We start from the raw sequence: 26973 nt of genomic DNA on the forward strand, positions 1-26973 counted from the left end.
CCCATTCTTATATCCAGCACAGCGTGTCTTCATTCATTCATGCCCCTACTTCTCAGAGCTCACCTTGTTCTAATGGGTCCTTTCCTTATCTTCTCCCTGCAGTGTGCTCCAGGGGGCTGTCTCATGGAGCTCTGCATTCAGCTCAGCATCATCATGTTGGGGAAGCAGTTGATCCAGAACAACATCTTTGAGATTGGAGTCCCGTACGTAATGAACTCCTTTAACCTCTCTCCTTGGTGCCAGGGGTTAGCCCAGAAGTGCGAGGGTTTCAGCAGGATATCTATGGCCTTTCCTCTTCTTAGATAGCTTGGTGATTTACTTCTCTACCAGTTTGCCAATAGCTTTCTCCATGGGGCAAACCTTGCTTGCCAATCTGATTTGGGATGGTTGGAGGCTCAGAAAGATTTGCCCTTTGCTTAAGTACACACAACTAGTAAATAGCAGAGCCAGAAGTCGGATCTCTTGGTCCCCAGACTGCATAATATTTTAATGTTAGTTGTCCTTCCAGTAAGGGAGTAAAAGAGATTTTCAGAATGGTGGATAGATGAATGTGAATAATTGAAATGTAATGGAATCATTTAGGACAATCTCTAAGAAGAAAATGTGGAATACATAATCTTAGGAGGGGAGGGTGGAATCGTTGATGAAATATAGAATGAGTTATCATGTGGATTCCCCACTGTGCTCCCCAGGGTTTTATGAAAATGTCATAGAACTTCTTTCAATTAGGTTTTGCATTGAGATAGTCACAAAAATAAACACAAACTCACTTTGTACTGGACCTAAAAGAAAAAAGGATGGAGCAGGTTAGAATATGCTTACAGGTCAAAGGAAATTGTAATCGCCTCTGCCTTTCCTTCCTATTGCCTTGCGGTTTTGAAGAAGAATCTGTTTCAGGGGATGCTTTTAGGCAGCTCAGCATCAGAGAGCTAGGGAATGACAGAGATGCTCAGGGGTAACTGAGAGGCTGGGCCTGTTCTGCTTAGGACGATAGGATGGACAGCTTGTTCCAGGCCTGGGGTTCTTTGTAAATCACTTTAAAGATGACCATTCTGGGATGGATGTAATTGTCAAACAATACCCATAAGATTCTGTGACACACTTTTTGTCTTCTTAGATATACATTAATTGTTTTGAGAATAATGGGATAAAGGGATTTTAAAAATCCCTTCATTTATCCCTCCAATCATGAACCTTTTAAAATCCCTTTCTTTCCAAAGATATTTCTTCATGTTTGCCCAGGGTTCTTAACTACAGCTATTGGAAGTCAGTGTGGCTACTTCAAGCAGCAAAGTCATTTGTTTCAGAATAAAGTGACTGACAGAGAATACTGTATTCTTTAAAGGCCAGAGTGTAGGGCCTGAGCTACATAACTAGAAATAACACTGTCTTCACTGCAGGGTAACTTGCAGGGGATACCACTGCCTCTACCTCATGGCTCATATGGCTAAGACAGCAAAAGAAAAATGTAGATGAAATGGCCCTTGCATTCTCAGAGCTTACCATTTCAGTTTGGGAGACAAAATAGACTACATATAACTGCATATTCTGTGTGTGAATTCAAAATTCAGAGTAAGTAAAGGTCAGGAGTTTGGGAGTAGCCAAAGAAGCCTTCAAAAGCAGAGAGGTTTCTTCCAGGGTGTGTCTGTGTTTTGAAAGAAGACTGCCATCATCACACGTTATAAGATGGGCTACCATCATTTTTTTCAAAAAATAATTTCCCTTAGATATGTGTGTGTGTGTGGGTGTGCGTGTGTGTGTGGGGGTGTGTGTGTGTTGTGTGTATGGGCAACTCTGATAGGCTGGGCCTTTTTCATATTATTTATTTACCATTATATATATATACACACACACCCCCCACCCCCACGCACACCCACACCCACACACACATATGTACACATACATGTATTTGCTCTTACATGTCCCTGACATGTCCCAAAGCCCTGGTCAGAGATTTATGCATAAATATATGCATTCATAGATATTTATATATATAAATATATAACGTATATAGATAAAATGTATGTATATACATATATTTATTTATACATAAATATATACAATTTATTTTTTTTGAGAATAAGTTTTTTTCTTGTTGCCCAGGCTGGAGTGCAGTGGTGCGATCTTGGCTCACTGCAACCTCCGCCTCCCAGGTTCAAGTGATTCTCCTGCCTCAGCCTTCTAAGTAGCTGGGACTACGCATGAACCACCACACTTGGCTAATTTTTTAGATTGAGATGGTCTTGATCTCCTGACCTTGTGATCATCCGCCTGCCTCAGCCTCCCAAAGTGCTGAGATTACAGGCACGAGCTACCACACATGGCCACAAATTTTTATATGTATAAAACATATATATGTATATATATATGTGTATATAAAACATCTCTCTCTCTCTCCATATATATATATACACACACACACACACACACACACATACATATATATATATATATATATATATAAATTTTCGAAACAAACAACAGACTGATTTTGGTCTTATCACAAACACCTATGACCCAGTTGGTGCTACAGGTGGAGAAAGTAAGGTCCAATTAGCTGGCAGTTCTCTGACCAGGGTCTTGGGGCATGTCAGGGACCTGGCAAGAGCAAGAGCCCAGAATCCCTCTAAATCTATTTAAAGATTGTGGAGTCCTAGGTTCCTTGGGCTGAATGGAATCACTAGAGGATATCTATCACCTTTTCCATGTAAAATTATACTAGAGACACCTGCTCCCTTGGGGGCTGTGACTATTTGAAAGGTCCCCAAAGAAAGCTATGTTTTGGTCTTCTTCAGAAAGATATTTTTAGAGCTAAAGTTATAATGGAGAAAATTCAATTTACCTGGAAGGAATATTATTTTTAATAAGAGCCCTACTTTAAGGAATGAGAATTCACAACATTCCCTTATAACACTGTGTCATCTAAGCATGCAGGGTGTTTTTCTGGCCACGTACTGGGACAGCTTCAGAGGGCACTTGGCACGTGCTTTTCTTTGGGGAACATTGGCGGAATCATTGGTGTCTGGGTGCCTCGCTCCACCTCCCTGCCTAAACCAGCTGCTAGTCATCAGTCAGGAAGTCAGCAATCTCAAGAAATTCAACCTCTGAAGCTCTGCTCTGTTCCCTGCCTTCTGACAGAAAGTCACTCAGTGATAAAGTCGAGCAAAGCTAGATGATGCTTGTTCTTCTTACACACAGATGACACTTGTGCTCTAGGAGCTTACCATCTTAGAGACACATCATTTGCTATGGAAAAACACCCAGACAATACACAGAGAATACATCCAAAGCCACATCTGGCCCCTTTGAAACCATGAGGCCAGCCCCTCCACAACTGCTACAAGGGAAAGTCTCTGTCCCCATTCAAATATCTGGGAAAAACACCTGCCTTCTCACTACATTGTTATGTTGCTCTGGGCAGAATTATTTACAGCTTATGGGCATGGAATGCCCCTTTTTTCCTCCCTGGTCATCTGGTCTACCACTTAGCCCATTCTCTCTGGACCCAGATGACTTTTATAGAATACAAGGGAGGCAAGAACTCAGGCATGTGTTTGGAAAACATGTTGGCATGTCCCATCCCCCAACTCCATCCACTCCATAACAGATGAAAATAACACATGGCTGAATGCCTTGAAGGCTAAATTTTCTTGTTTATGATTGATGTGTGCCTAATACTTTGGATGTTTTAAAATGTGCTCTGCTTTAAACAATGGCAATTGCATAGTAACTCATAGAGCCATGGGCAAGCTGCTTCTCCAAGTCTAAATGTCCTCATCTCTTAATGAATATGGTGGCATTAAAATCTTAAAATCATACGTAAGGTGTCTTCAAGCTCTAACACCCTATGAACTTCTCTCTAATGAGTGAAGCTGGTCACTGCTGATTGCAAATATAAGCCACTCCTCTTTCAAAAGATGTTTTCTTTCCATTTCTGCTCTGCTAGAGCATGCTGATTATGTAGTTAAATTCAAGGATGCAGAACAAAAATTCTTCTACCAAATGCTAGGGTCTTTTATTTCCAAAGTTCTTTATAATTTGTATAATTATGAAGCTGATATTTTGAGTTTGGTCATATGAGATCACTATGATTATCATTACTGAATCCTCCACTCTCAATAGATCAGACTCTTTCCATTCAGAGTTCAGGTACCTGGCATGGATGATACAGATGAAACATAAACAAGAAAAAAAGTCTTCCATAGTCAGAAGAGAAATGGTGGTTGAGCCTGCCAGTGAGGAAGGAGTCATGTAAATTATACAAATTGGACCCAGTAGTTTTTAACACATCTGTAGGGCAAAGATTTGGTGGTTTAACAAAGTGGTCCCTGACCTTTTTGGCACCAGGGACAGGTTTGTGGAAGACAGTTTTTCCATGGACCGGAGGGATTGGGTGTGATTTCTGGATGATTCAAGTGCATTTCATTTATTGTACACTTCATTTCTGTTATTGTTACATTGTAATATATAATGAAATAATTATACAGCTCACCATAATGTAGACTCAGTGGGAGACCTGAGCTTGTTTTTCTGCAACTAGACTGTCCCATCTGGGGGTGATGGGAGACAGTGGCAGATCATCAGGCATTAGATTCTCATAAGGAGCCTGCAACCCAGATCCCTCACTTGCACAATTCACAATGGAGTTCCCGCTCCAATGAGAATCTAATGCCACCACTGATCTGACAAGAGGTGGAGCTCAGGTGGTAATGCAAGTGATGGGAAGTGGCTGTAAATACAGATGAAGCTTCACTCACTCACCTGCTGCTCACCTGCTGCCGTGTGTCCTGGCTGCTGTGTGGCCAAGGACTGGTACTGGTCTGTGTCCCAGGGACTGGGGATCCCTGGCCTACCAGACCTGGGTTTTAACCCAGGCTTTACAATATACTCACTCTGTGACCTTGGCAAAGTTATTCTAGAAAGATTTCCATCCAACTTAAAAGAAAAAAGGTTTTTACATTAAAACAAAACAGAACTGAAAACCAGCTTGGATAAATGTGTAGCTATCTACAAACATAAAATGTGGACATCTGAGAAAGGAAGAATCATTCCTGGGGTTTCCATGCAGCCAGCATTTTACGGTGTGGCATAGGCTTTTATGTTTAAAGGTGATGCTTTGGAAGTGTTGCAACTCCAGGAAGTGAAACCAGAAAGGGCAACTCAGGGACAGTTGTTTTCTCTTCTGTTCCTGGCTCAGTGACTTTTAGTGGGCAGTGTAGCTCTTATGTACCTTCAAAGCCTACATGGAATTCTTTCCTCAAGGGAGATACATATTCATTTTAAAGGCCAGATTTGACTTTTTTTTTTTTTTTTTTAAACAGAGGCAAGTCTGGGGAGTTAGACGGGTGACTGTGCTGGATAAGAATATTTGGGAATAAAAATGTATTAAGAATACACAATTATAAGATTTATCATCTTTAGTTGATCCTTTACTTCTGAAAGCAATTTTCTAAGATTCTTCCGAGAAAATTTTTAAATGTCTAAGAGTGTCTAATTGACCCTTATTAATAGGCTAGGTGGTCAGCTATAATTTATGTCTCTCTTTGAGGGTACAACACTCTCATTAGATTCTGTATGTGCTTGTGCACAAACATGCAAGTGTGTGTGCATGTATGTATATTGAAAAAATAACAACGTAATTTTGAAGGCCTTGAGAACCTTACAATCTATCAGGTTTCTTGAGTTAGAACATTGCTTCTCCCTCTTCGGTCATTTTTGAACCAACTTTTAAATTTCCCCCCATTTGCTATTTGCATATTAGTATCCTCTAAACCAACTTGATTTTTAATTAAATCTTAACATTTCTGAAATTGGAAAAGTAACACCATCAATTTTCATAGATAGGAAATAATGTGAAAAGAGATGCAACAAAAACAAACCTTTATTATTAAACAATCAATGACATTTCCTTGCCAAGAATTTTAGACTAAGATCTGTCTTCTCTTTGTGAAAAATATTCAAGTCTAGGGAGTTGTCAAAGGCATACCAGTAGCAATCCAAAGACTTTTTTTCTTGACGGTAATGAGAGAGACTGAACAAGAGCAGCAAAGGAAATAACTAAATAACTCCTTCCCAAGGGGCTCTAATGAGATGCAAGACCAAGTGCAGGATTGTCCAAAGGGTCACATGGCCACCTCTACTTCTGGCAGGTGCCCCAAACAGGACCACAGTGGAAGCCCCACTCTCTGTCCAGGAATCTTCCATCAGGCAGCAGTTGCCCCCACCATTGCTAGGCCTGACTCAGAGACCCTGGAGATGGAAAACAAAATGCTTCAAATGAAGACAGTAAAATGGGGTCACTGAGTTGAAAGGCAGCTCTGTGACTAATGCCGTGATAATAGATAAAACTTGGTTGAGTGATCTGGCTTCGGACAGTTCCCACTTATGCATCTCCAGGCTCCTGGGGCCTGATGGAGTTGTGATAGATGCTTCCCAGAGAGGATCGGATGGTTTTAAACATTATGAGTCCCCCAGTATGATGTTCATAGGCATCTTCTTCTGAGATTACTTAAGACATGGTGAGCAGCGTGGCTGAATCTGACCTTGTGTTATTTATTATCTGAATTCATAGAAGGGGATTTCCCTCCTCCCCTCCCTGCACCTTGCCTTTCCCATATATGTTCATGCAAAATAGACTTTGGATACAAACTGCATAGTGCCCCTGAAACACACACCACACCACAGCCAAACTCCTTGCTGTAATTGTCTCAAATTTAGCTCCAGTACATATTGAAGCAAAATTGGAAATCGGCCTCTTCTCATTCAGAGAGATGGGTTTTTGGTGAAAGGATAAATGCTACCTTTTTCATGTGCTAAGTTCTTTCCTGGGCATGCTTTGAGACAGACAGAGCAAATAGACAGATCAATACTTCCACGGTCAAAATGTCTTGCCATCCCTATTCTGACTAAAAGCTCCAGTTCATATCCAAAAATAGCTGTTAAATATACCCCTGGACACAGCTAGTAAGATTTCATAAACTTTCTGCTTTCTTTTTGTAAATGTGATAAATGTTATATTTCCAGACATAAAACAGTCTCTCTTTAAAGCTGTCACAGGAGGAAGGTCTGTGTTCTCCTCAAATATACTGGAATCTGGCCATAAATCAGAAGTTTAAGGAACAAATTTGAACCTTGTCAGGTATCAGGAAAAGGAATAGGAATACATAGGCTTAGAGGCTGATGCGTTCCTCATCTTTGGTCCTGTAGGGCTACGTTCTGCCTCCTTTATTTAATGAGGTTAAAGATCTGTGGAGCCAGGTTTGTAGGAACCTGTCTGAGGCCCAGATTCCTGCTGCAGGGATGCTTAAGGTGTGATGGACACTCACCATGGGACACTCACCATGGTCCTGCAGTGACCCTGTGGGGCACAGGCAGAGAGAAAGCTCTGAGCCTTCCAGCAAGAGTTTCTGAAATTTGTCATTGAAAAGGGACGGAAAAATAGCAAATAAAAAAACAAACAAACAAGGGGGTAACATCAAAGGAGTTATTTTAATGAGTGAGTGCATCATACGGTTGGAATCATAATCTGAAGTTTTCCAATAGCCCATCTGTATGTTATACAACTTGCGGGATTCCTGTTAAATTCTGCTCTGGAGGGACTTTATTAATTTTTTAAATGGTCACTGAGATATCCAGGAGGAAATCTGGGAATGATAAATTCACAGGACTATTTGTGGATATTTTCCCCTGCATTCATTTTGACCTACCCACAATTGATGAGACTTTGACCACAAAGCCCCTCCCGTAGCCCCTGTGTCTTCCCTTGCCTTTGCCAGTCTTGCAGTTAGTTGGCCTTCTGTTCCCATGACTCTTCTTCCTTGTCCTCTGAAGGCTCCTTTCCCTGTACCGCATCCCATAACTTCTCTGACGCATGCTCTATCCACGGTGGGCGTCGTTCATTGCTAGCGCTTCCGCCGCTCTCTCCATGATGATTCTCAGATCTCCATCAGTCCCAGACCGTTCCGGGGCTCTAGGCACAGATATGCAGTTGCCTACTGCACATCTCTGCTTAGTCGTCTCGTGGGTTCCTCCACTTAGACATGACAAGAACAACTCCTCCTCCTCCTCTTCATCCTCATCAGAACTGCCTCTTTCCGCTGTGTTCTCTATCATAGCAATTGGCACCACCATCCACACACATGCTCTAAGACCATGAGAATCATCGCTGATTCCTCATTGTCCTTCCCCTTCTGTGTCCAATTCACCATTCACTTTTTAATTCTACCTGTTATTCATGTCTCAAATATGTCTACCTCCCTTCATGTCCGTTGCTCTCACCCCAGACTCTGCTACCATAATCCCTCGCCTGAACCACTGCATAATGTGGTGTACAAGGCCTTTAATGCCATGAGCCTACACTACCTTTCAGGGCTTACCTTTCTTTACTTTCTCGACTTTACTCTATGCTCCAAGCATTTTGCATTCCCTTCAGTTCCTTCTATGAGCCATTTTCACATTTGCCTTTGGCTGTTGCGTAAGTAATTCCGAGTGCCTAGAATAACCCCTTCCCCCCTCACACTCTCTCCACATTTCTCTGTCTTCTTCTACCATCTTTCATTATTAAATAAGATTAAATTATTTATTTAATAAATTAATTTAATCAATTAAATTCATTCACACTTCTCTTCCTCAAAGAGAACTTTGCTGCCTTAGGTCAGGTTAGGACTTTCTATTTTATGTTCTCATAATCACTTAAACTTCTCCCTTTATGACACCCATTACACATTATTGGTCACTTTTGTTTAAATGTCCCCATTCCCAGTGAGATTACTTCACCAAACACACCAGATGTCTTATTAGTCCCTTTTTTTTTTTTTACTGGAAATGATTTCTAGAAATCCTCTGTTCTCCTGTTCAAACCAGAACTGCTCATTCACTATACCTTCTACAGAGCTATCAATCTGAATGAGCTTCAAAACCTTCTTTCGTTGATTGGGTTTCTGTCCGCTGGATTCTGTATGTTTTCTTCCTTGCTTTGTATCCTTGGTGAAATTCATCCTCCAGGAACTTCATGAGAATGGATGCATAGAAAGTTAATTTTTTTGAAACCTTGCATATTTAAAAGTGTCTTGAGTCTGTCTTTGGCTTTCTTTTATACTTTGGCTGGGTAAAGGAGTCTATGCTGAAAATTATTTGCCTTCTGAATGAGAATACATTTCTGCAGAGTCTTCTAGTGTCAAGGGGCTGATCTGGAGAATTGTAGCCTATTTTTGATTCCTAATTACTTGCAGAGGATCTATGTTTATTTCTCTGTACCTGGAAGCTTTTAGAATCCTTTTCATCATTCCTAGAGTTCTGAAATCTCATGATGATGTGTTTTACTGGAGGTTTTTTTTTCACTTTTATGCTGAGTGGATCCTTCCTATCCGAAAATGCACGTCCTTCACCTCTGGGACATTTTCTTATATGTCTTTTGTACTTTCTTCCCCATCATTTTCTTCGTCTTCTTTTTCTGATTAAGTTTTGGAGTTTTAGGCCGGGTGTGGTGGCTCATGCTTGTAATCCTGGTACTTTGGGAGGCTTGAGTGGGTGGAACACCTGAGCCCAGGAATTCAAGACCAGCCAGGGTAACATGGTGAAACCCTGTCTGTACTAAAAATACAAAAAATATTAGCTGGGCGTGGTGGTGCATGCCTGTAGTCTCAGCTACTTGGGAGGCTGAGGTGGGAGGATCACTTGAGCCTGGCAGATAGATGCTGCAGTGAGCTGAGACCACACCTCTGCACCCCATCCTGGGCTATGGAGCAAGACTCCATCTCAAAAAAAATAAGGAATTTCTAGATCAATTATTTTTTAATCTTTTTTTCCTGTTATTAATTTCTATGTCTGTTACACTTTTTTTTCTGAAAGAGTGATTGATTTTTATCTTCCTGTCATTTTATTGAATTTATAGATTTTTCCTGGTTCATTTTCTCTTCAGAATAAACTTCTTGTTCCTGTTGGTATTGGGAAGTGCTAGTCACCTAGGCAGCATGCGTGCAGAGACATTGGGGCCTACTGTTCCTTAAGCAGAGCTTTGACAAGTCACCACCCTCTGCCTTGGGGATACCTAGTGCCTCCAACTCCAGAGGCTTTCTGAAATTTTACAGTATGAGTTGGCTTCTCTCTGCCATCTTCCACTGTGAACAGTTGGCATCAGCCACACAGCTTTGTTAAGTCCCTCATACACTGTCCATCTTCCAAGATACTCATTAACTTTCCTCACACACTACTATATTCATGACCATTTTCATTAACCTGTGATTTTATACATGTTTTATTCATTCATTGTAATTTTAGTGGCATTTTAGCAGTGGATTAATATATGTTTGTATTCAATTTTCTATGTATAATCAAAATCACTAATTCTTTACTAAAGATTTGACCAGATCATCTGATTAACATGCTCTTAACATCTGTCAAGCTCTAAATTAAATATGCTATATAGATTATGTCTTTTAACTAACCCTATGAGCAAGTTAATATTTATTTCTCCAATTTAAAGGTAAGAAAACTAAAGCTTATAGAGTCCTAATAACTTGCCTATGAACAAATAATTGGTGAGTTGTGAAATCTAGTTTTATACAATTTCTGCCAAAGATTAGACTTTTATCCACTCTGCTCTACTACATGCTCTTGATGGGAAATATTAGACCAGAGATTGAAACATTATTTTGAACTATTAGATTTTCATTAACTGCTAAAGGCACTTTCAAACAAGGGTGGGATGCCTAATCATACCAGGAATGCTCCTCTGGAAATATCTACGCAGGAGTTGGGTGGTTTTGGGTGGAGAATGTTGGGGGACTTGGGGAGGTTTCTACATCCAGATGAAACATAGACTTCAAAATTCCGTTTAAACTCTTCAAGTCTGTGATTCTGATTATTTTACTATTAGGTCCCCCAACTATTAAGTTGCTGCTAAAGTAACTGATTTTTTTTTTTTTTTTTGCCATTAAAAAGTAATTGCAAAAACTGCAATTACTTTTGCACCGACACACTATCTCCTGGAACCTTTCTGTTAGACAAATTAGGAGAACTGGGACCTTACTCTTTTGCCTATATTCATCCTGTATACATTGTGCATCAATGGGAAGTATGAAATAACTCTATCCTAAGGCATATTTTAGCATTCAGTATTAAAAATAATAATAGGTATCATCTATTCAATGCTCAGTGTCCAGCTATCGTGCTAAGGACTGTCTAAACATTGTTTCACTTAATTCTTACATCATTCCTGAGAAGGTGGGCCATTATTATCATTCTAGACCAAAAAAAAAAAAATCCTGAATGTGATTGTCTTAGTCTGCTCAGGCTGTTGTAACAAAATGCCATAGGCTTAACTAACAGAGATTTATTTTCTCATAGTTCTATAGGCTAAAAGGTCCAAGATCAAGGTTGAAAAGGGTTGAATTTGTGATGAGGGCTCTTCCTGGCTTACAGGTAGCTGCGCTTTTCTCTTGTCCTCACATGGTGGTGAGGTATCTTTTTCTCTCTTCCTCTATTCATAAAGCCACCAATCCTATTGGATTAGGACCCCACCTTTTTGACCTCATTTAATCTAAATTACCTCCCAAAAGTCATATCTCCAAATACAGTCATATTAGGGGTTAGAGCTTCAACAAATGATTTCAGGGGGACATCATTCAGTCCATAGCAGTGGTGGGCAATGTTTAGCTTGGCTTTAATGGAAACATGACACTATTAATGTTACTGAGACTTGAAAATGTTTCACCTGGGAGGAGACTATCTTTTTACTATTTGCTGGATACTCCTGTGTTCCCCCATGAAGGAGGCGAATAGATCACCTGTTGGACAGTAGGACCTGAGCAGTCTCAGCAATAGCAGGAAAGGCCAACTCTCTTGTTGCTTGTCAAACAGCAGGAAGAATTCAAAGGTTTTTGGGATTTGAAAAAACCTGATCCTTTGTGGAGGGAGTCTGCGTGATCTTCATAAAGGACTTCCTCAGGTTGTCTTTAGGAGAAAAGTAACCTCTTTAGTGTCTCTGTATCTCTACTTGTTCTTGGATCAGAGATGGCTTTAGTGTCAAAACTTCGTGTTGTTTTCCTTCTTTCTGTCTGCAAAACCAATCCTGTTCTTCAGAGGCTCTTTGTAACTTAATCCATTTCTTTTCTAGGAAGCTGAAGAAACTATTTCGAAAGCTGAAAGATGAGACAGAAGCTGGAGAAACTGATTCTGCCCATTCAAAACATCCAGAGCAGTGGGACCTAGACTACAGCTTGGAACCATATACAGGGCTGACTCCGGAGTACATGGAAATGAGTGAGAACCCATGGTCCTGCCTTCCACGGGGGGCAGGTTCAGACATGTGATCTGTGGGGTTGAGCGGGGAAGGTAGAGGACTGGGGAAAATGACTGGGACAGCCTTTGCTTCTTCATGAGCTTCATGGCTACTCAACGCTCCCTTCTGTGCCACATGAAAGTTGAGAAGGATGGGGCAAAAAGAGCCCTGGAAGGAGAACCTGGAGCAGCTCAGTCAACAGTTTGGTGGATAATTCTAGGATGATGTTCTCTTTTCCTTGGCCCTCCTCTCCTTATCTGTAAAATGAAGTTCGATCTCTCAGGCCCCTTCCCATGTTTTCTATTACTGATAAAGCTGAAAGGGAAATAGTAAAATCTGAAATTTAAAAATACAATTTCCATGAAAGAACAGTAAATTATCCGATGACACTTGGGTCAAAGATATCTACATCTTGACTTGGAGAATATAGGAGAATCCCCGATCAGATAAATTGGATAAGATTAAAGCTTGGGTCTAAGATTAAAAGTTGGGTCTATTTCGGTAGGGAGTGAGAGGTGTATTTTTAGTTGCAGAGCCTCTAATTGTTTTGGATAAGGCTTGAAGGCAGGAGCACCTGTCAGTACAGGCTGATGGAACACCATCATTTTAAATGTGGCTTGGAAGCCATGAATTCTCTGCCTTTGCACTCTTGACTACTTGACTATAATCCTGATCATCTATTGGAATGGATGTTTGAGAAGCCTCTTTCCAAGACTTGGAGCTAATGAATCAAAAGCATAGGACACCAAAGATTAGGAGCTTAGGTATAGGCTGGGTGCAGCGGCTCACGCCTGTAATCCCAGCACTTTGGGAGGCCAAGACGGGTGGATCACCTGAGGTCAAGAGTTTGAGACCAGCCTGGCCAACATGCTGAAACCTCGTCTCTACTAAAAATACAAAAATTAGCCGGGCTTGGTGGCGATTGCCTGTAATCCCAGTTACTCAGGAGGCTGAGGCACTAGAATTGCTTGAGCCTGAGAGATGGAGGTTGCAGTGAGCCGAGATTGCATCACTCTACTCCAGCCTGGCCAACAGAGTGAAAAAAAAAAAAAAGATCTTAGGTATAGCATCTAAACATTTACTCAATCTACGGTTTATGGGGAAACATCAATAAGATTCCACTTATTGGTGTGGATCACTCAATATTTAATTCAATACTTAGTGTCCTTGCACCTATCATTGTGTTTGCATATGGCTCCTGCTCCCTTCCCCTAGTCACTTGTAGCAGAGGGCCTCAGTACCTTTGTGCGCACAGGATACCTCACTCATCATTTCTAATGGACATTTCTCCTATTCTGATATAAGAAATTGCATGCATATGTTAACAATGGAGTAATGGACAGGGCCTAGATCAGATGGCCATGAAAATTTTCTCCTAGCCCTGGGATTTCTAAAATTCTAGGCAAAGCCTCAGTGTTGTATTCTGGAACAACTCACCGGAGAAGAAACCATCATTATGTCTGCTTCAGCAATAATAGATTAAGAAAATATCAAGACCTGGTTTAAGGAAACGTGTAGCTCCTTTATGCTTTTCATGTTTGGCTAAGAGCTACCTCTAATCCCTCTCTGATGCTGTATTTACACAAAGGTGATTGCTCATATTTCAGATGCCATTCTTCATCTGCCATCCTCTCACCCAGAAAGAAAGAAAGTGCTGCTAGAGATTGAGACTTCCATTTGGGAAGGGGCTTACATTAAGAATCCCTGAGCTCTGCCTGTCTGCCTCTACCCTCTGACCCCAGTGGTCTCACCGTCACCATCACCAACTAGCTGTGTGGGATTTATATGCCTGTCAGCCTGTCTGTTCAGCTATTTCACAGCTTTCTCTTTTGAGCAATTACAGCAGAGACCCTAAAGTTTTCTAGTTTATGTACAAAGAAGTGTTCATAATAGCAAAGAATGCATTTAACCTAAATGCCCATCAACGATAGACTGGATAAAGAAAACAAAGTACATATACACTGTGGACTACCATGCAGCCATGAAAAAGAATAAGCTTATATCCTTTGAAGGAACATGGATGGAGCTGGAGGCCATTATCTTTAGCATACTAATGCAGGAACAGAAAACCAAATTCTGGAAGTTTTCACTTATAAGTAGGAGCTAAACCATGAGAACACATGGACCCACAGAGGGGAACAGCACACACTGGGGCCTGTTGGAGGGTGGAGGATGAGAGGAGGGAGAGGAGCAGGAAAAATAACTAATGGGTACTAGGCTTAATACCTGGGTGATAAAATAATCTGTACAACAAACCCCATGGCACAAGTTTACCTATGTAACAAGCCTGCACTTGCACCCCTGAACTTAAGAGTTGAAAAAAGAGAAATAAAACATTAAAATACAACGAAAAGGAGGGGAGACTCTTGCACCATAGTTTCTGGGCTCAAATCCCAGCTTTTGACCAACTAGCTGGATAACCCTGAGTAAGTTATCCACTTACTCTTATCAAGACCTCTACGACTCTCAATTTGCTTGGTTATTAAAAAAGCATAATAATATCCACCTCATAGGACTGTTGTGAGTAATTAATGAATAGAAGAGGGTCTTAGTGCTTAGTGCTAATGTAGTGCTTAGAAGAAGGCCTAGCACATATAAAAACTGTGTATTAAGTGTCCAGTGTTATTTATCTTAATGGTTTTGAAGCCTGAGGAAGGCAGAGTTAGGGAAATATGCTCTGTTGTATCAGGGCTATGCCACTGAATACACATCTATCATGTTATTATGTGTTTAAATTCGAGTGCTTACAAAGAAATGAGAAGAGTGAAATAAAAGTAAAGAACTAAAAGATTTACTTGGTGACATTGGGAAGGAATTTACACCGAGATTGTAGAGAGTGAGATTCAGATCATAGACTGAAAAAACAAAAACAAAAACAAACCCCACAACTTAAAATGAATAAAACAATCTTATACCTGGAATCTTGAAAAGAGAAAAGAAGAGAACATGTCTCCCAAATCCAACTCTAATTTTTTTAGCATTTTGGTGCCATTTCTTAGACCCTTTTTGTTTTGTACATGAATTTAAAAATAAAACTGTGATCACACTCACACATTTATTTTTTATTTAACATTATACAAATAAATATTTCCAAGTTGTCACGTAACATTCAGAATGAATAGCTGTCTAATAATTCCTTTAGTAAGCATGCCATAGTCCACTTGCCTATCTTCCAGTGGAGGCTTTTTTCACAATTCTCCCCTGTTTCAGTCCTCTCATAAGCATTGCCTTTGTGCATATAACCTTTATTTATAGTATTATTTCATCCAGATGGAATCACACAGGTATGATTAGGTGTGGTCATTATATGGTTCTTGATTCATTTTACCAAATTGCTTTCTGAAAGAATAAGACCAATTCACCCAGGCATGGACAATATATGAGAATACTCTTTCGGTGAGTGTAAATCACTTAATATCCTGAAGCGATGTGATATGAAAGAATTATCAGCGTATAGGAAGCTTGAGATTACCAGCTCCCTACGCCACTCCATTCCATGTTGTTGACCTGAATTTTCTAGACTCATCCTTAGCTTAGTTTGACATGGTGCTTCCTCTAGGAAGTCTTCCCAGATAAGCCCCAGTTTCTCTTGAGAGAAATCATTATTTGTTTCTGTCCTAATATTGTGTTTGGTACACATGCTGATGGATCTTACTGAATTATGGTAATATTGCTTACATATATGTTCTTCAACAGACCCAGTCTACTAGATTCTAAAGCGCAGTGGGTAGGGACCATGGCTTATTAATCTTCCCAGCCTCCAGAGTCTAGCACATTTCCTGGCATATAACAGACACTGTAAACCCGGCACTTTGGGAGGCCGAGGCAGGATTGCTTGAGGCCAGGAGCTCAGGATCAGCCTGAGCAACATAGTGAGACCCTGTCTCTACAAAAAGGAAGAAGGAAAAAAAGAAAAAACTAGTAGAATGTAGTATAGTACACCTATAGTCCTTGCTGCTTGGGAGGTTGAGGTGGGAGGATTGCTTGAGCCCAGGAGTTTGAGGCTGCAGTAAGCTATGATTGTACCACTGCACTTCAGCTTAGGTGGCAGAGTGACACCCTATCTCAAACAACAACAACAACAACAACAAAAAACCTCAAACACTTGCTATGTCTGATACACAAAGCCGAGAGAATGAACGAATGACTGCATGTATTAATTAATGAGAGAAGGTTTCTTGACAGAGGTAACTCTATAATAATAACTTTACAAGACAAGTTTTGAAAGTTTACACTTTCAAAATAGGGCTTGGTTGATGGTGAACCACAGATATTACGAAGAGGTTTCCAGCTGTAGGTGGGAGGTTAATTTAGTGATCCCCAAGATCTCTTCTGATTCTGGAGATCTGCATATAGATGATAAGAACAGAGAATAGCATTCTAAGGAAAAGGACTGGCAAGTGCAGCAAGTCTCCTGGCCATGAATAACTGTTTGTTTTTGTTTGTTTTGAGACAGGGTCTTTATATGTCACCCAGGATGGAGTGCAGTGGCACCATCATGGCTCACTGCAGTCTTGACCTCCCAGGCTCAAGCGACCCTCTCACCTCAGCCCCACTAGTAACTGGCATTGCAGGCATGCACCACCAAGCCCGGCTAATTTGTTTGATTTTTTCTAGCAGTGAGGTTTCACTATGTTGCCCAGATTGGTCTCTAACTCCAGAACTCAAACAAGCCTCCCACCTTGGCCTCTGAAATTGCTGGAATTACAGGCATGAGCCACTATACCCTGCCACGAGTAACTGTTGATAAAGAAAAGCAAATGGTAGTTTTGAGGTATGGAGATTTCAGATACAGACCTGGGATTAGTGGAGAACCCTGAAGACCAGACAGGCTTGCATTTCACATCAGGCCATATGGAGCAGTTGTAAAATCTTGGCCAATGCTGTGACCACATACTCTTTGCTTGGGAATTGGGCAGCAAGTGCAGAAGAGGCATAGTAGGGCTTGGGAGGAAAACAGAAAACACAGGTGCACGAATTCATTTATCTATTTATTCATCAAACATTTATTAAGCACCTAAATGGAGGAACAAGTCTGGAGACTGGGACAGTCTCTTTAGCAATTTGGGTTGTTCCTGATATTGACTGAGTAAATTTCAGTTGATATTGATGCGGTCTTACCTGGAAGAGGAATCACACAGGGGTTTTTCAAGTTGGATTCACTCACAGAATTCTTCAGTCCATTTTGCTATCACTTTCAATCTTAGAGACGTGTTCTAGAGACATGGCTATTTTGTTTCCTATTTTATTTAAGTGTGAGGACAATGCTTTCTGAATTAGGTTTCTTTCATCTCTTTTATCTCTGGACTATCCTCTTAACCCTTTAAGAACTTACTTTTCCTCATGTACAATCAAAGACTGGGCTGCAGAGTAACCCTCTTCAAAGTTCATTGAGCAGCTAAGCATGATTGGGGTGGGCGCTGCAGTTGAACTACTGGGCTTTCGATCCTAACCCTGCTGCATGCTAGCTACATGACTCTGGTTTTGAGGCTTAAAGTCAGCGAGGCCCAATTTTTCCCATCTGAAAAACAGGTTTTATGATAATAGCACCTACCTCATAGGACTAGTCTGGGAATCAGGTGATGCATGTAGAGTGATAAACAGTGCTTGCACACGTAGACGCTCAATGAACATTGGCCACCGTTGTTATTGTCAGAGTTCAGTTTCTCTCAAATCTAGAAAGTTTTTGACTCAAAACAGTTTGAAGCTCCTGAATATAGTGACCTCTGAAGGTTCTTCCCATCCCATTAGTGTAGTCCCTCCCCTAATGGTTAAAGAATGAGCATACCAGACCCCAAGGCATATCTAAGAATAAGAAGCCTGAGCTCTAAGTACTCCAGGATGTTTGTCCTTCCGGAAAATGCTAAGCCCTTAGGGCTCTGTTGACAAGTGTGGAATCTCAAATGGGTTCTTTTTGTCATCTGTTTATCTAAAACATGTAAGCTTTTGTTCCTCTAGTCATCCAGAAAGTAATCCCTATTATAATCCTGACTCAGGAATTCAATTGTCTCCTTTGGAGCCTTCCTCCAGATTCTTTTTTTTTTTTTTGAATTGTACTTTAGGTTCTGGGGTTGTGTGCAGATCATGCAGGATTGTTGCATAGGTACATACAAGGCAAGGTGGTTTCCTGCCTTCATCCCCCCATCACCTATATCTGGTATTTCTCCCCACGTTATCCCTTCCCACCCTCCCCATCCTCTGCTGTCCCTCCCCTAGCCCTCCCAAACTGACTGCAGTGTGTGATGCTACCCTCCCTGTGTCCACATGTTCTAATTGTTCAACACCCACCTATCTGTGAGAACATGTGGTGTTTGCTTTTCTGTTCTTATGTCAGTTTGCTGAGAATGATGGTTTCCAGATTCATCCATGTCCCTATGAAGGACATGAACTCATCATTTTTTATGGCTGTGTAGTATTCTATGGTGTATATGTGCCACATTTTCTTTATCCAGTCTATCATCGATGGGCATTTGGGTTGGTTCCAGGTCTTTGCTATTGTAAACAGTGCTGCAATGAACATATGTGTGCATTTATAATAGAACAATTATAGAACTTTATAATAGAACAATTTATAATTATTTGAGTATATACCCAGTTATGGGATTGCTGAGTCAAATGGTATTTCTATTTCTAGGTCCTTGAGGAATCACCACACTGTCTTCCACAATGATTGCACTAATTTGCACTCTCACCAACAGTGTAAAAGTGTTCCTATTTCTCCACATCCTCTCCAGCATCTGTTGTCTCCTGATTTTTTAATGATCGACATTCTATCTGGTGTGAGATGGTATTTCAATGTGGTTTTGATTTGCATTTCTCTAATGACTAGTGATGATGAGCATTTTTTCATGTTTGTTGGCCTCATAGATGTCTTCTTTTGTAAAGTATCCGTTCATATCCTTTGCCCACTTTTGAATGGGTTTGTTTGTTTTTTTTCTTGTAAATCTGTTTTAGTTCTTTGTAGATTCTGGATATCAGCCCTTTGTCAGATGGGTAGATTGCAAAAATCTTTTCCCATTCTGTTGGTTGTTGGTTTGCTCTAATGATTGTTTCCTTTGCTGTACAGAAGCTCTGGAGTTTGATTAGGTCCCATTTGTCTATGGCTTTTGTTGCCAGTGCTTTTGGTGTTTTAGCCATGAAGTCCTTGCCTACGCCTATGTCCTGAATGGTTTTGCCTAGGTTTTCTTCTAGGGTTTTGATGGTGTTGGGTCTTATGTTTAGATCTTTAATTCATGTGGAGTTAATCTTAGTGTAAAGTATCAGGAAAGGATCCAGTTTCTGCTTTCTGCACATTTTAGCCACTGTTCCCATCACCATTTATTAAACAGGGAATCCTTTCTCCATTGCTTGTTTTTCTCAGGTTTGTCAAAGATCAGATGATTGTAGATGTGTGGTGTTGCTTCTGAGGACTCTGTTCTGTTCCATTGGTCTATGTCTCTGTTTTGGTACCAGTACCATGCTGTTTTGATTACTGTAGCTTTGTAGTATAGTTTGAAGTCAGGCAGCGTGATGCCTCCAGCTTTGTTCTTGCTTAGAATTGTTTTGGCTGTGCAGGCTCTCTTTTGGTTCCTTATGAAATTTGAAGTGTTTTTTCCCATTCTGTGAAGAAGGCTATTGGTAGCTTGATGCAGATAGCATTGAATCTATAAATTACTTTGGGCAGTATGGCCATTTTCACGATGTTGATTCTTCCCAACCACAAGCATGGAATGTTTTTCTATTTGTTTGTGTCCTCTCTTATTTCATTGAGCAGTGGTTTGTAGTTTTCCTTGAAGAGATCCTTTACATCCTTTGTTAGTTGTATTCCTAGGTATTTTATTCTCATGGTAGCAATTGTGAATGGGAGTTCACTTTTGATTTGGCTCTTGGTTTGTCTGTTATTGGTGTATAGAAATGTTTGTGATTTCTGCACATTGATTTTGTATCCTGAGACTTTGCTGAAGTTGCTTATCAGTTTCAGGAGATTTTTGGCTGAGATGATGGGGCCTTCTAAATATACAATCATGTCATCTGCAAATAGAGACAATTTGGCTTCCTTTTTTCCTAATTGAATACCCTTTATTTCTTTTTCTTTCCTGATTGCTCTGGTTAGAACTTCCAATCCTATATTGAATAGGAGTGGTGAGAGAGGGGAGCATCCTTGTCTTGTGCCAGATTTCAAAGGGAATGCTTCCAGTTTTTGCCCATTCAGTATGATATTGGCTGTGGGTTTGTCATAAATAGCTTTTATTATTTTGTGATATATTCTATCGATACCTAATTTATTGAGGGATTTTAGCATTAAAGGGCTGTTGAACTTTGTCAAAGGCCTTCTCTGCATCTATTGAGATAATCATGTGGTTTTTGTCTTTGGTTCTGCTTATTTGATGGGTTATATTTATAGACTTGTGTATGTTGAATCAGCCTTGCATCCCTGAGATGAAGCCTACTTGATCATGATGAATAAGCTTTTTGATTTGCTGTTGCATTCTGTTTGCCAGTATTTTATTGAAGACTTTTGTGTCGATGTTCATCATGGATATTGGCCTGAAGTTTTCTTTTTTAGTTGCATCTCTGTGCAGTTTTGGTACTAGGATGATGTTGGTCTCATAAAATGAGTTGAGGAGGATTCCCTCTTTTTGCATTGTTTGGAATAGTTTCAGAAGGAATGGTACTAGTTCCTTTTTGTATACCTGGTAGAATTCGGCTGTAAACCCATCTGGACCTGGGCTTTTTTTAGTTGGTAGGCTATTAATTGCTGCCTCAACTTCAGCCCTTGTTATTGGTCTATTCAGGGTTTCAACTTCTTCCCTGTTTAGTCTTGGGAGGGTGCAAGTGTCCAGGAATTTATCCATTTCTTCCAGATTTACTGGTTTGTGTGCATAGAGTTGTTTGTAGTAATTCCTGATGGTAGTTTGTATTTCTGTGGAATCAATGGTGACGTCCCCTTTGTTGTTTTTTATTGCATCTATTTGATTCTTCTCTCTTTTCTTTTTTATTAGTCTGGCTAGTGGTCTATCTATTTTGTTGATCTTTTCAAAAAATCAACTTCTGGATTTGTTGATTTTTTGAAGGGTTTTTTGTGTCTCTATCTCCTTCAGTTCTGTTCGGATCTTACTTTTTTCTTGTCTTCTGCTAGCTTTTGAGTTGTTTTTATCTTGCTCCTCTAGCTCTTTCAATTTTGATGCTAAGGTGTTGATTTTAGACCTTTCCTTGCTCCTCCTGTGGGCATTTATTGCTATGAATTTCCCTCTAGATACTGCTTTAAATGTGTCCCAGAGATTCTGGTGTGTTGTGTCTTCATTCTCAGTTTTGAAGAACATCTTTATTTCTGTCTTCATTTCATTGCTTATCCAGTCGACAGTCAGAAGCCAGTTGTTCATTTTCCATGAAGTTGTGTGGTTTTAAGTTAGTTTCTTAATCCTGAGTTCTAATTTGATTGCATTGTAGTCTGAGAGACTGTTTGTTATGATTTCCGTTCTTTTGCATTTGCTGAGGAGTGATTTACTTCCAATTATGTGGTCAATTTTAGAGTAAGTGAGATGTGGTGCTGAGAAGAATGTATATTCTGTGGATTTGGGGTTGTGAGTTCTGTAAATGTCTATTAAGTTTGCTTGGTCCAGATCTGCATTCAAGTCCTGGATTTCCTTGTTGATTTTCTGTCTTGTTGATCTGTCTAATATTGACAGTGGAGTGTTAAAGTCTCCCACTATTATTGTGTGGGAGTCTAAGTCTCTTTGTAGGTCATTAAGGACTTGCTTTAGCTATCTGGGTACTCCTGTATAGGTGCTTATATATTTAGGATAGTTAGCTCTTCTTGTTGTATTGGTCTTTTTACCATTATGCAATGCCCTTCGTTGTCTCTTTTGATTTTTTTTTTGTTTAAAGTCTAGGATTGCCACCCCTGCTTTTTTTTTTTTTTGCTCTCCATTTGCTTGGTAAATCTTCTTCCTTCCCTTTATTTTGAGTCTCTTTGTGTCTTTGCACATGAGATGGGTCTTCTGAATACAGCACACCGATGGTTCTTGTCTTTTTATCCAATTTGCCAGTCTGTGTCTTTTGATTGGGGCATTTAGTCCACTTATATTTAATGTTAATATTGTTATGTGTGAATTTGATCCTGCCATTTTATTACTGGTTGGTTGTTTTGCCCTTTGGTTGTTGTAAATTCTTCATTGTTTCATTGGTCTTTACCATTTGGTTATTTTTGCAGTGGCTGGTACTGGTTCTTCCTTTCTGTGTTTAGTGCTTCCTTCAGGAGCTCTTGTAGGGCAGTTCTGGTAGTGACAAAATCTCTCAGCAATTGCTTGTCTGTAAAGGATTTTATTTCTCTATCACTTATGAAGCTTAGTTTGGCTGGATATGAAACTCTGGGTTGAAAGATTTTTCTTTAAGTATGTTGAATATTGGCCCCCACTCTCTTCTGGCTTGTAGGATTTCTGCCGAGAGATCTGCTGTGAGTCTGATGTGCTCCCCTTTGTGGGTGATCTGACCCTTCTCTCTGGCTGTCCTTAGCATTTTTTCCTTTGTTTCAACCCTGGTGAATCTGATGGTTATGTGACTTGGGGTTGCTCTTCTAGAGGAGTATTGTTGTGGTGTTCTCTGTATTTCCTGTCTTTGAATGTTGGCCTGCCTTGCTAGAATGGGGAAGTTCTCCTGGATAATATCCTGAAGAGTGTTTTCCAACTTGGATTCTTTTTCCCTGTCATCTTCAGGTACACTGATCAAGCGTAGATTAGGTCTTTTCACATAATCCCATATTTCTTGAAGGCTTTGTTCATTTCTTTTCACTCTTTGTTCTCTTTTCTGGCCTTCTCGTTTTATTTCATTAAGTTGATCTTCAATGTCTGATATCCTTTCCTCTGCTTGATCTATTCAGCTATTGAAACTTGTGTATGTTTCTCAAAGTTTTTATGCTGTGTTTTTCAGCTCCATCAAGTCATTTATGTTCTTCTTTAAGCTGGTTATTCCAGTTAGCATTTCGTCTAACCTTTTCTCAAGGTTTTTAGTTTCTTTGCATTGGGATAGAACATGTTCCTTTAACTCAGAGAAGTTTGTTATTACTCACCTTCTGAAGCCTGCTTCTGCCAATTCATCAAATTCATTCTCTGTCCAGCTTTGTTCCCTTGCTGATGAGGAGTTGTGATTTTGTGGTCGAGGAGAGGCGTTCTCATTTTTGATGGTTTCATTCTTCTTGCGCTGGTTTGTTCCCATCTCCTTGGATTTATATAGTTTTGATCTCAGGTAGCTTCTTGGGGAGGAGGCCTTTCCTTTGTCTGCCTGCAGAGGTGCTGCTGGCTTGCCACAGATTCAGTGGTGCTGCTGCGTCTTTCATTTACTCAGGAAAATTAGGCTGGCTTCTGCAAGGGCTGCTGCCCTTCCCCCCGCCGAGCTTGATCATTCCTGGTCGCTCTCTAACTGATGTTTTGCGTTCCTAAACTCTGGAGTGAGAGTTCTTTTAGCCTCTGGGCTTTGTGTGGGGGGTTGTCCTGTCCTGCCGTATGGGCTGTTTCCATTTTCAGTTCCCCTTCTTTCTCGGGGGTGGGTGGCTCCAGCCAGTCAGCTTTCTGGCTTTCGAGTCAGCCAGTGCTTCCACCTAGATCTATGCTGACAGCCCCGGCGCCGACCGAAATTGCTGTTCTGCCCTGACAGCCCCGGCACCGGCCGAAATTGCTGTTCTGCCCTGTTCAGGCAGCTCACTGAGGCTTTTCAGCCCGGCAAAGATCTCCTGTTCTGTGGGTTGTAGAGGGCTTGGGAGGAGCACTGTATCCAAACCGAAGTCCCAGAGGGGGAGATCCCCCAGTCCTCCGGTCTATTGCACACACCTCCTGGGTGGGGCAGTGCCCCGCCTTGCCTCAACTTGCCCTATTTGGTTTATACCCACTGTCCAACCGGACCCACAAAATGAACCTGGTACCTCGTTTGGAATCGTGGAGACACTTGGTTTCTGCATCTCTCTTGCTGGGAGCTGCTTTCCAGAGCTGTCTCTTATTCAGCCATCTTGGGATGCCCCCTCCCCCAGCTTCTTAAATGTAACCAGAATTTTGAAGCCCTTGGGCTGTTTCTATAGGTGATGAGATGAATTTCTTGTCATTCACACAGTCATGAGAGCAGATCTTATTTTTCTTGGTCATGAGCTGTTAAACCCTAACAGAAAGGGAAGTGCATCAGTGATTGTATGTTTACTGATTCATGTGTTTGGAGTAAAAGCCAGATAACTGTTTTGAAGGGCAAGGGCCCCAGTCTCTCCTGCTCTCTGAAAATGTGCACCAGGTAGAAATCACCCTGGCAGGGAAATACGTGAGGCAGTTTCCTCTCAGAGACCAGGCATTAAAGTTCTTATGGTCGCATTCGAGTTGGCTCCTGAAATGGCAAGTCTGAGCCTCTGGGTTCAGGAGAAATGTCTGTGGACTGGTGTGGATCCTGTCTTAATCTCTGTGACTACTTTCTGACTCTGCATCAACTCTAACTGGGGATAGTTTCTATTTGTGGATACTTACCTCGCTGACTTTGTCTCTACTGAGAATTTTGGATTCTTACTTGAACCCTCACCATTTCTCTTTGGAATTACTGCAAATGCACCCTAAGTTGTCTCCCTGCTTTTTTTATTTCGCTCCTTCTACCTTACCTTCTTGCTTTTTAGAATGGTTTTTAAAAAATGCAAACCATGGCTTATGCCTGTAATAGCACATTGGGAGGCCAAGGTGGGCAGTTCATGAGGTCAGGAGTTTGAGACCAGCCTGACCAACATGATAAAACCCTGTCCCAAGGACAGATTCTTCAAATTGCAGGGCCTCGCCCAGTGCCCTTCTAGGGCATGGGCACTTAAAACTTATTGTGTAAGCCTGTGAAGGGGTAACTGAATAAATGAGTGAATCATTGATGTCTCCAGCTTTCTCTTAGCTAGGCTAACAGAATCTCACTTTCTAGTGATGCTGAGCTGCGGTCAATTCTCATTTATTTATGGGCTGATAATCCAGTGAGTGGATTATCAAGAGAGGTGGTTATCCTTGCTTCTCTTTCTCCTCTTCCTCCTTCCCTGTCTCCCTCTCCTGTCACCCCTTTCCTTCCTCTGCTTCCTCCCCTCCCCCACCCTAGGCCTATTAAGCACTCCTTTCTAGCTAGTAAGCCAGGGAAATAAGAGAAGGTGTAATGTGAACCCACCCGCGCAGTTCATAGATAGCAGCTCTGGGAAATAGCTTGCTGGGAGAGAAGACTGAAGTCCACAGCAGATGTCAAAACCTCGTTGGGGGCAATAGTTCCACCATCTCCGTGTCACGTATCACGACTTCTGATTTCTCTGCACCCTTGTCTTTGAAGTGAAAGCCCCTTCACATCTGCTGCCTCTTTTATCTTTAGATGATCAATGTAGGCAGGGCGAGCATCTCTCCTTCCCATGCTCCCAGGGTGTCAGGTGAGAGTCGGGTGCACATCCGGCTCTGCTTCTATCTAGCAGTGCAGCCTTGGGTGTGACATCGTGTCATCTCCCTGGGCTTCCCTTTCTTCCTGGAAATTATAAAGAAATAGACCAGAGAAGGAGGTTCCCCCTGCAGTGATGCAACCCGCTGCTCTGTGGTCAAACCCAATTGTGCAGTATGCCACAAGTAATGCACTACTGCCAATGTTTTAGAAATACAAGGCAAAACAGAGTCAGTGTCACCCTCTCTTTCTTAGATTTCTAGATGTTTTTTGAGCAAGAGAAGTTTCAGCATACACAAGTGGAAGTGCATGTCATCATTTTTCATTGAGTGTCTTGACAGGAATAATAAGTTTCAAACCAGGTAACCGGGTGCCATGCAGGGACCCTTCCAGTGATGACATCATAGTTCATACATCCTGGTTGAACAATCTTGAAGCCAAGAGGTCCAGGGGTGACGTGAGTTGCCTAAGGTCACCCAGATGACTCACTAGCAGAATTGAGCCTAGAACCCCTTTCCAGACCCTTCTATGGGAGACCGTCTTCAAGACCTATAGGAACTTGGGCTTCCGTGGAAGGATGGAATGGAGTGACATTTCCTCTTTCCTTCCCGACTGGCCAAACCTCCCCGATTCCAGAAGGGCCTGTGTCTTGGACTTTGAACAAAAATGAGAGCAATGAAACCAAAGCTGCCCACTGCCTCTGGTGTGCCTGACATGGTGATCCCCGGCCCTGCTCTCAGCTGTCAGCCTACTTCCCTGAGATCTCCAGGACCACCCATGCAGACAGGAAGTGCGCTGAGCCCACTCCGGCCTGTCAGTAGGAATGGTGGGGCAGGTCATCAGCCAGTGGAGGGAGACAGCAGGGGGAGAAGTATTATATTTACATTTTTCTAAATTGAGCTGGAACCTGGGCTGGGACCCAGCAGGCTTGGGGGAGGGGCTGTGAGGTAAAGGGAGGCTGGGATCAGCCTGAGGAGGGGTTTGGGGGCCGAGAGCCCCTTCGGGCTGGTGGATGTGGAGATGGGCTGGCTCCAGACAAAGGGAAACCTGAGAGTGAGGGATTAGGCTGGAGAAACCTGGGAGGGGAGCAGCGGGCTTTCGAGGGAATCTCCAATATCAAACCTTTTCCTGAAGAGCTTACTAAGAAGGACTTCAGGAATCGTCTCCCACTCCCCCATCTTGGAGGGGAGGAAAGAAAGCTGGCCCAGGAGTTTGCCATGACATTAATCATCACTGTCCCTGATCCCGAAGTGGGGCTTCAAAGCTCCATTGCCACAGGCTTCTCACAGCCCTAT

The 26973-nt window shown here is 41.5% G+C and overlaps 1 protein-coding gene across 3 annotated transcripts in view; it reads left to right on the top strand.

The window, feature by feature from the left end:
- Positions 1-26973, top strand: part of ANO2 (anoctamin 2) — a 367122-nt gene that overhangs the window by 315766 nt on the left and 24383 nt on the right. For all 3 annotated transcript variants that reach the window (XM_064377517.1, XM_012455921.2, XM_064377518.1), the window contains 2 exons: positions 103-203; positions 12116-12261. In XM_064377517.1, the coding sequence (XP_064233587.1) occupies positions 103-203; positions 12116-12261 (247 nt within the window). The remainder of the gene's footprint in view (positions 1-102; positions 204-12115; positions 12262-26973) is intronic.

The sequence above is a fragment of the Aotus nancymaae genome, unplaced genomic scaffold (genome assembly GCF_030222135.1).
Source record: "Aotus nancymaae isolate 86718 unplaced genomic scaffold, 86718_ANA_hifiasm-v0.15.2.pri h1tg000016l, whole genome shotgun sequence".
NCBI lineage: Eukaryota > Metazoa > Chordata > Mammalia > Primates > Aotidae > Aotus > Aotus nancymaae.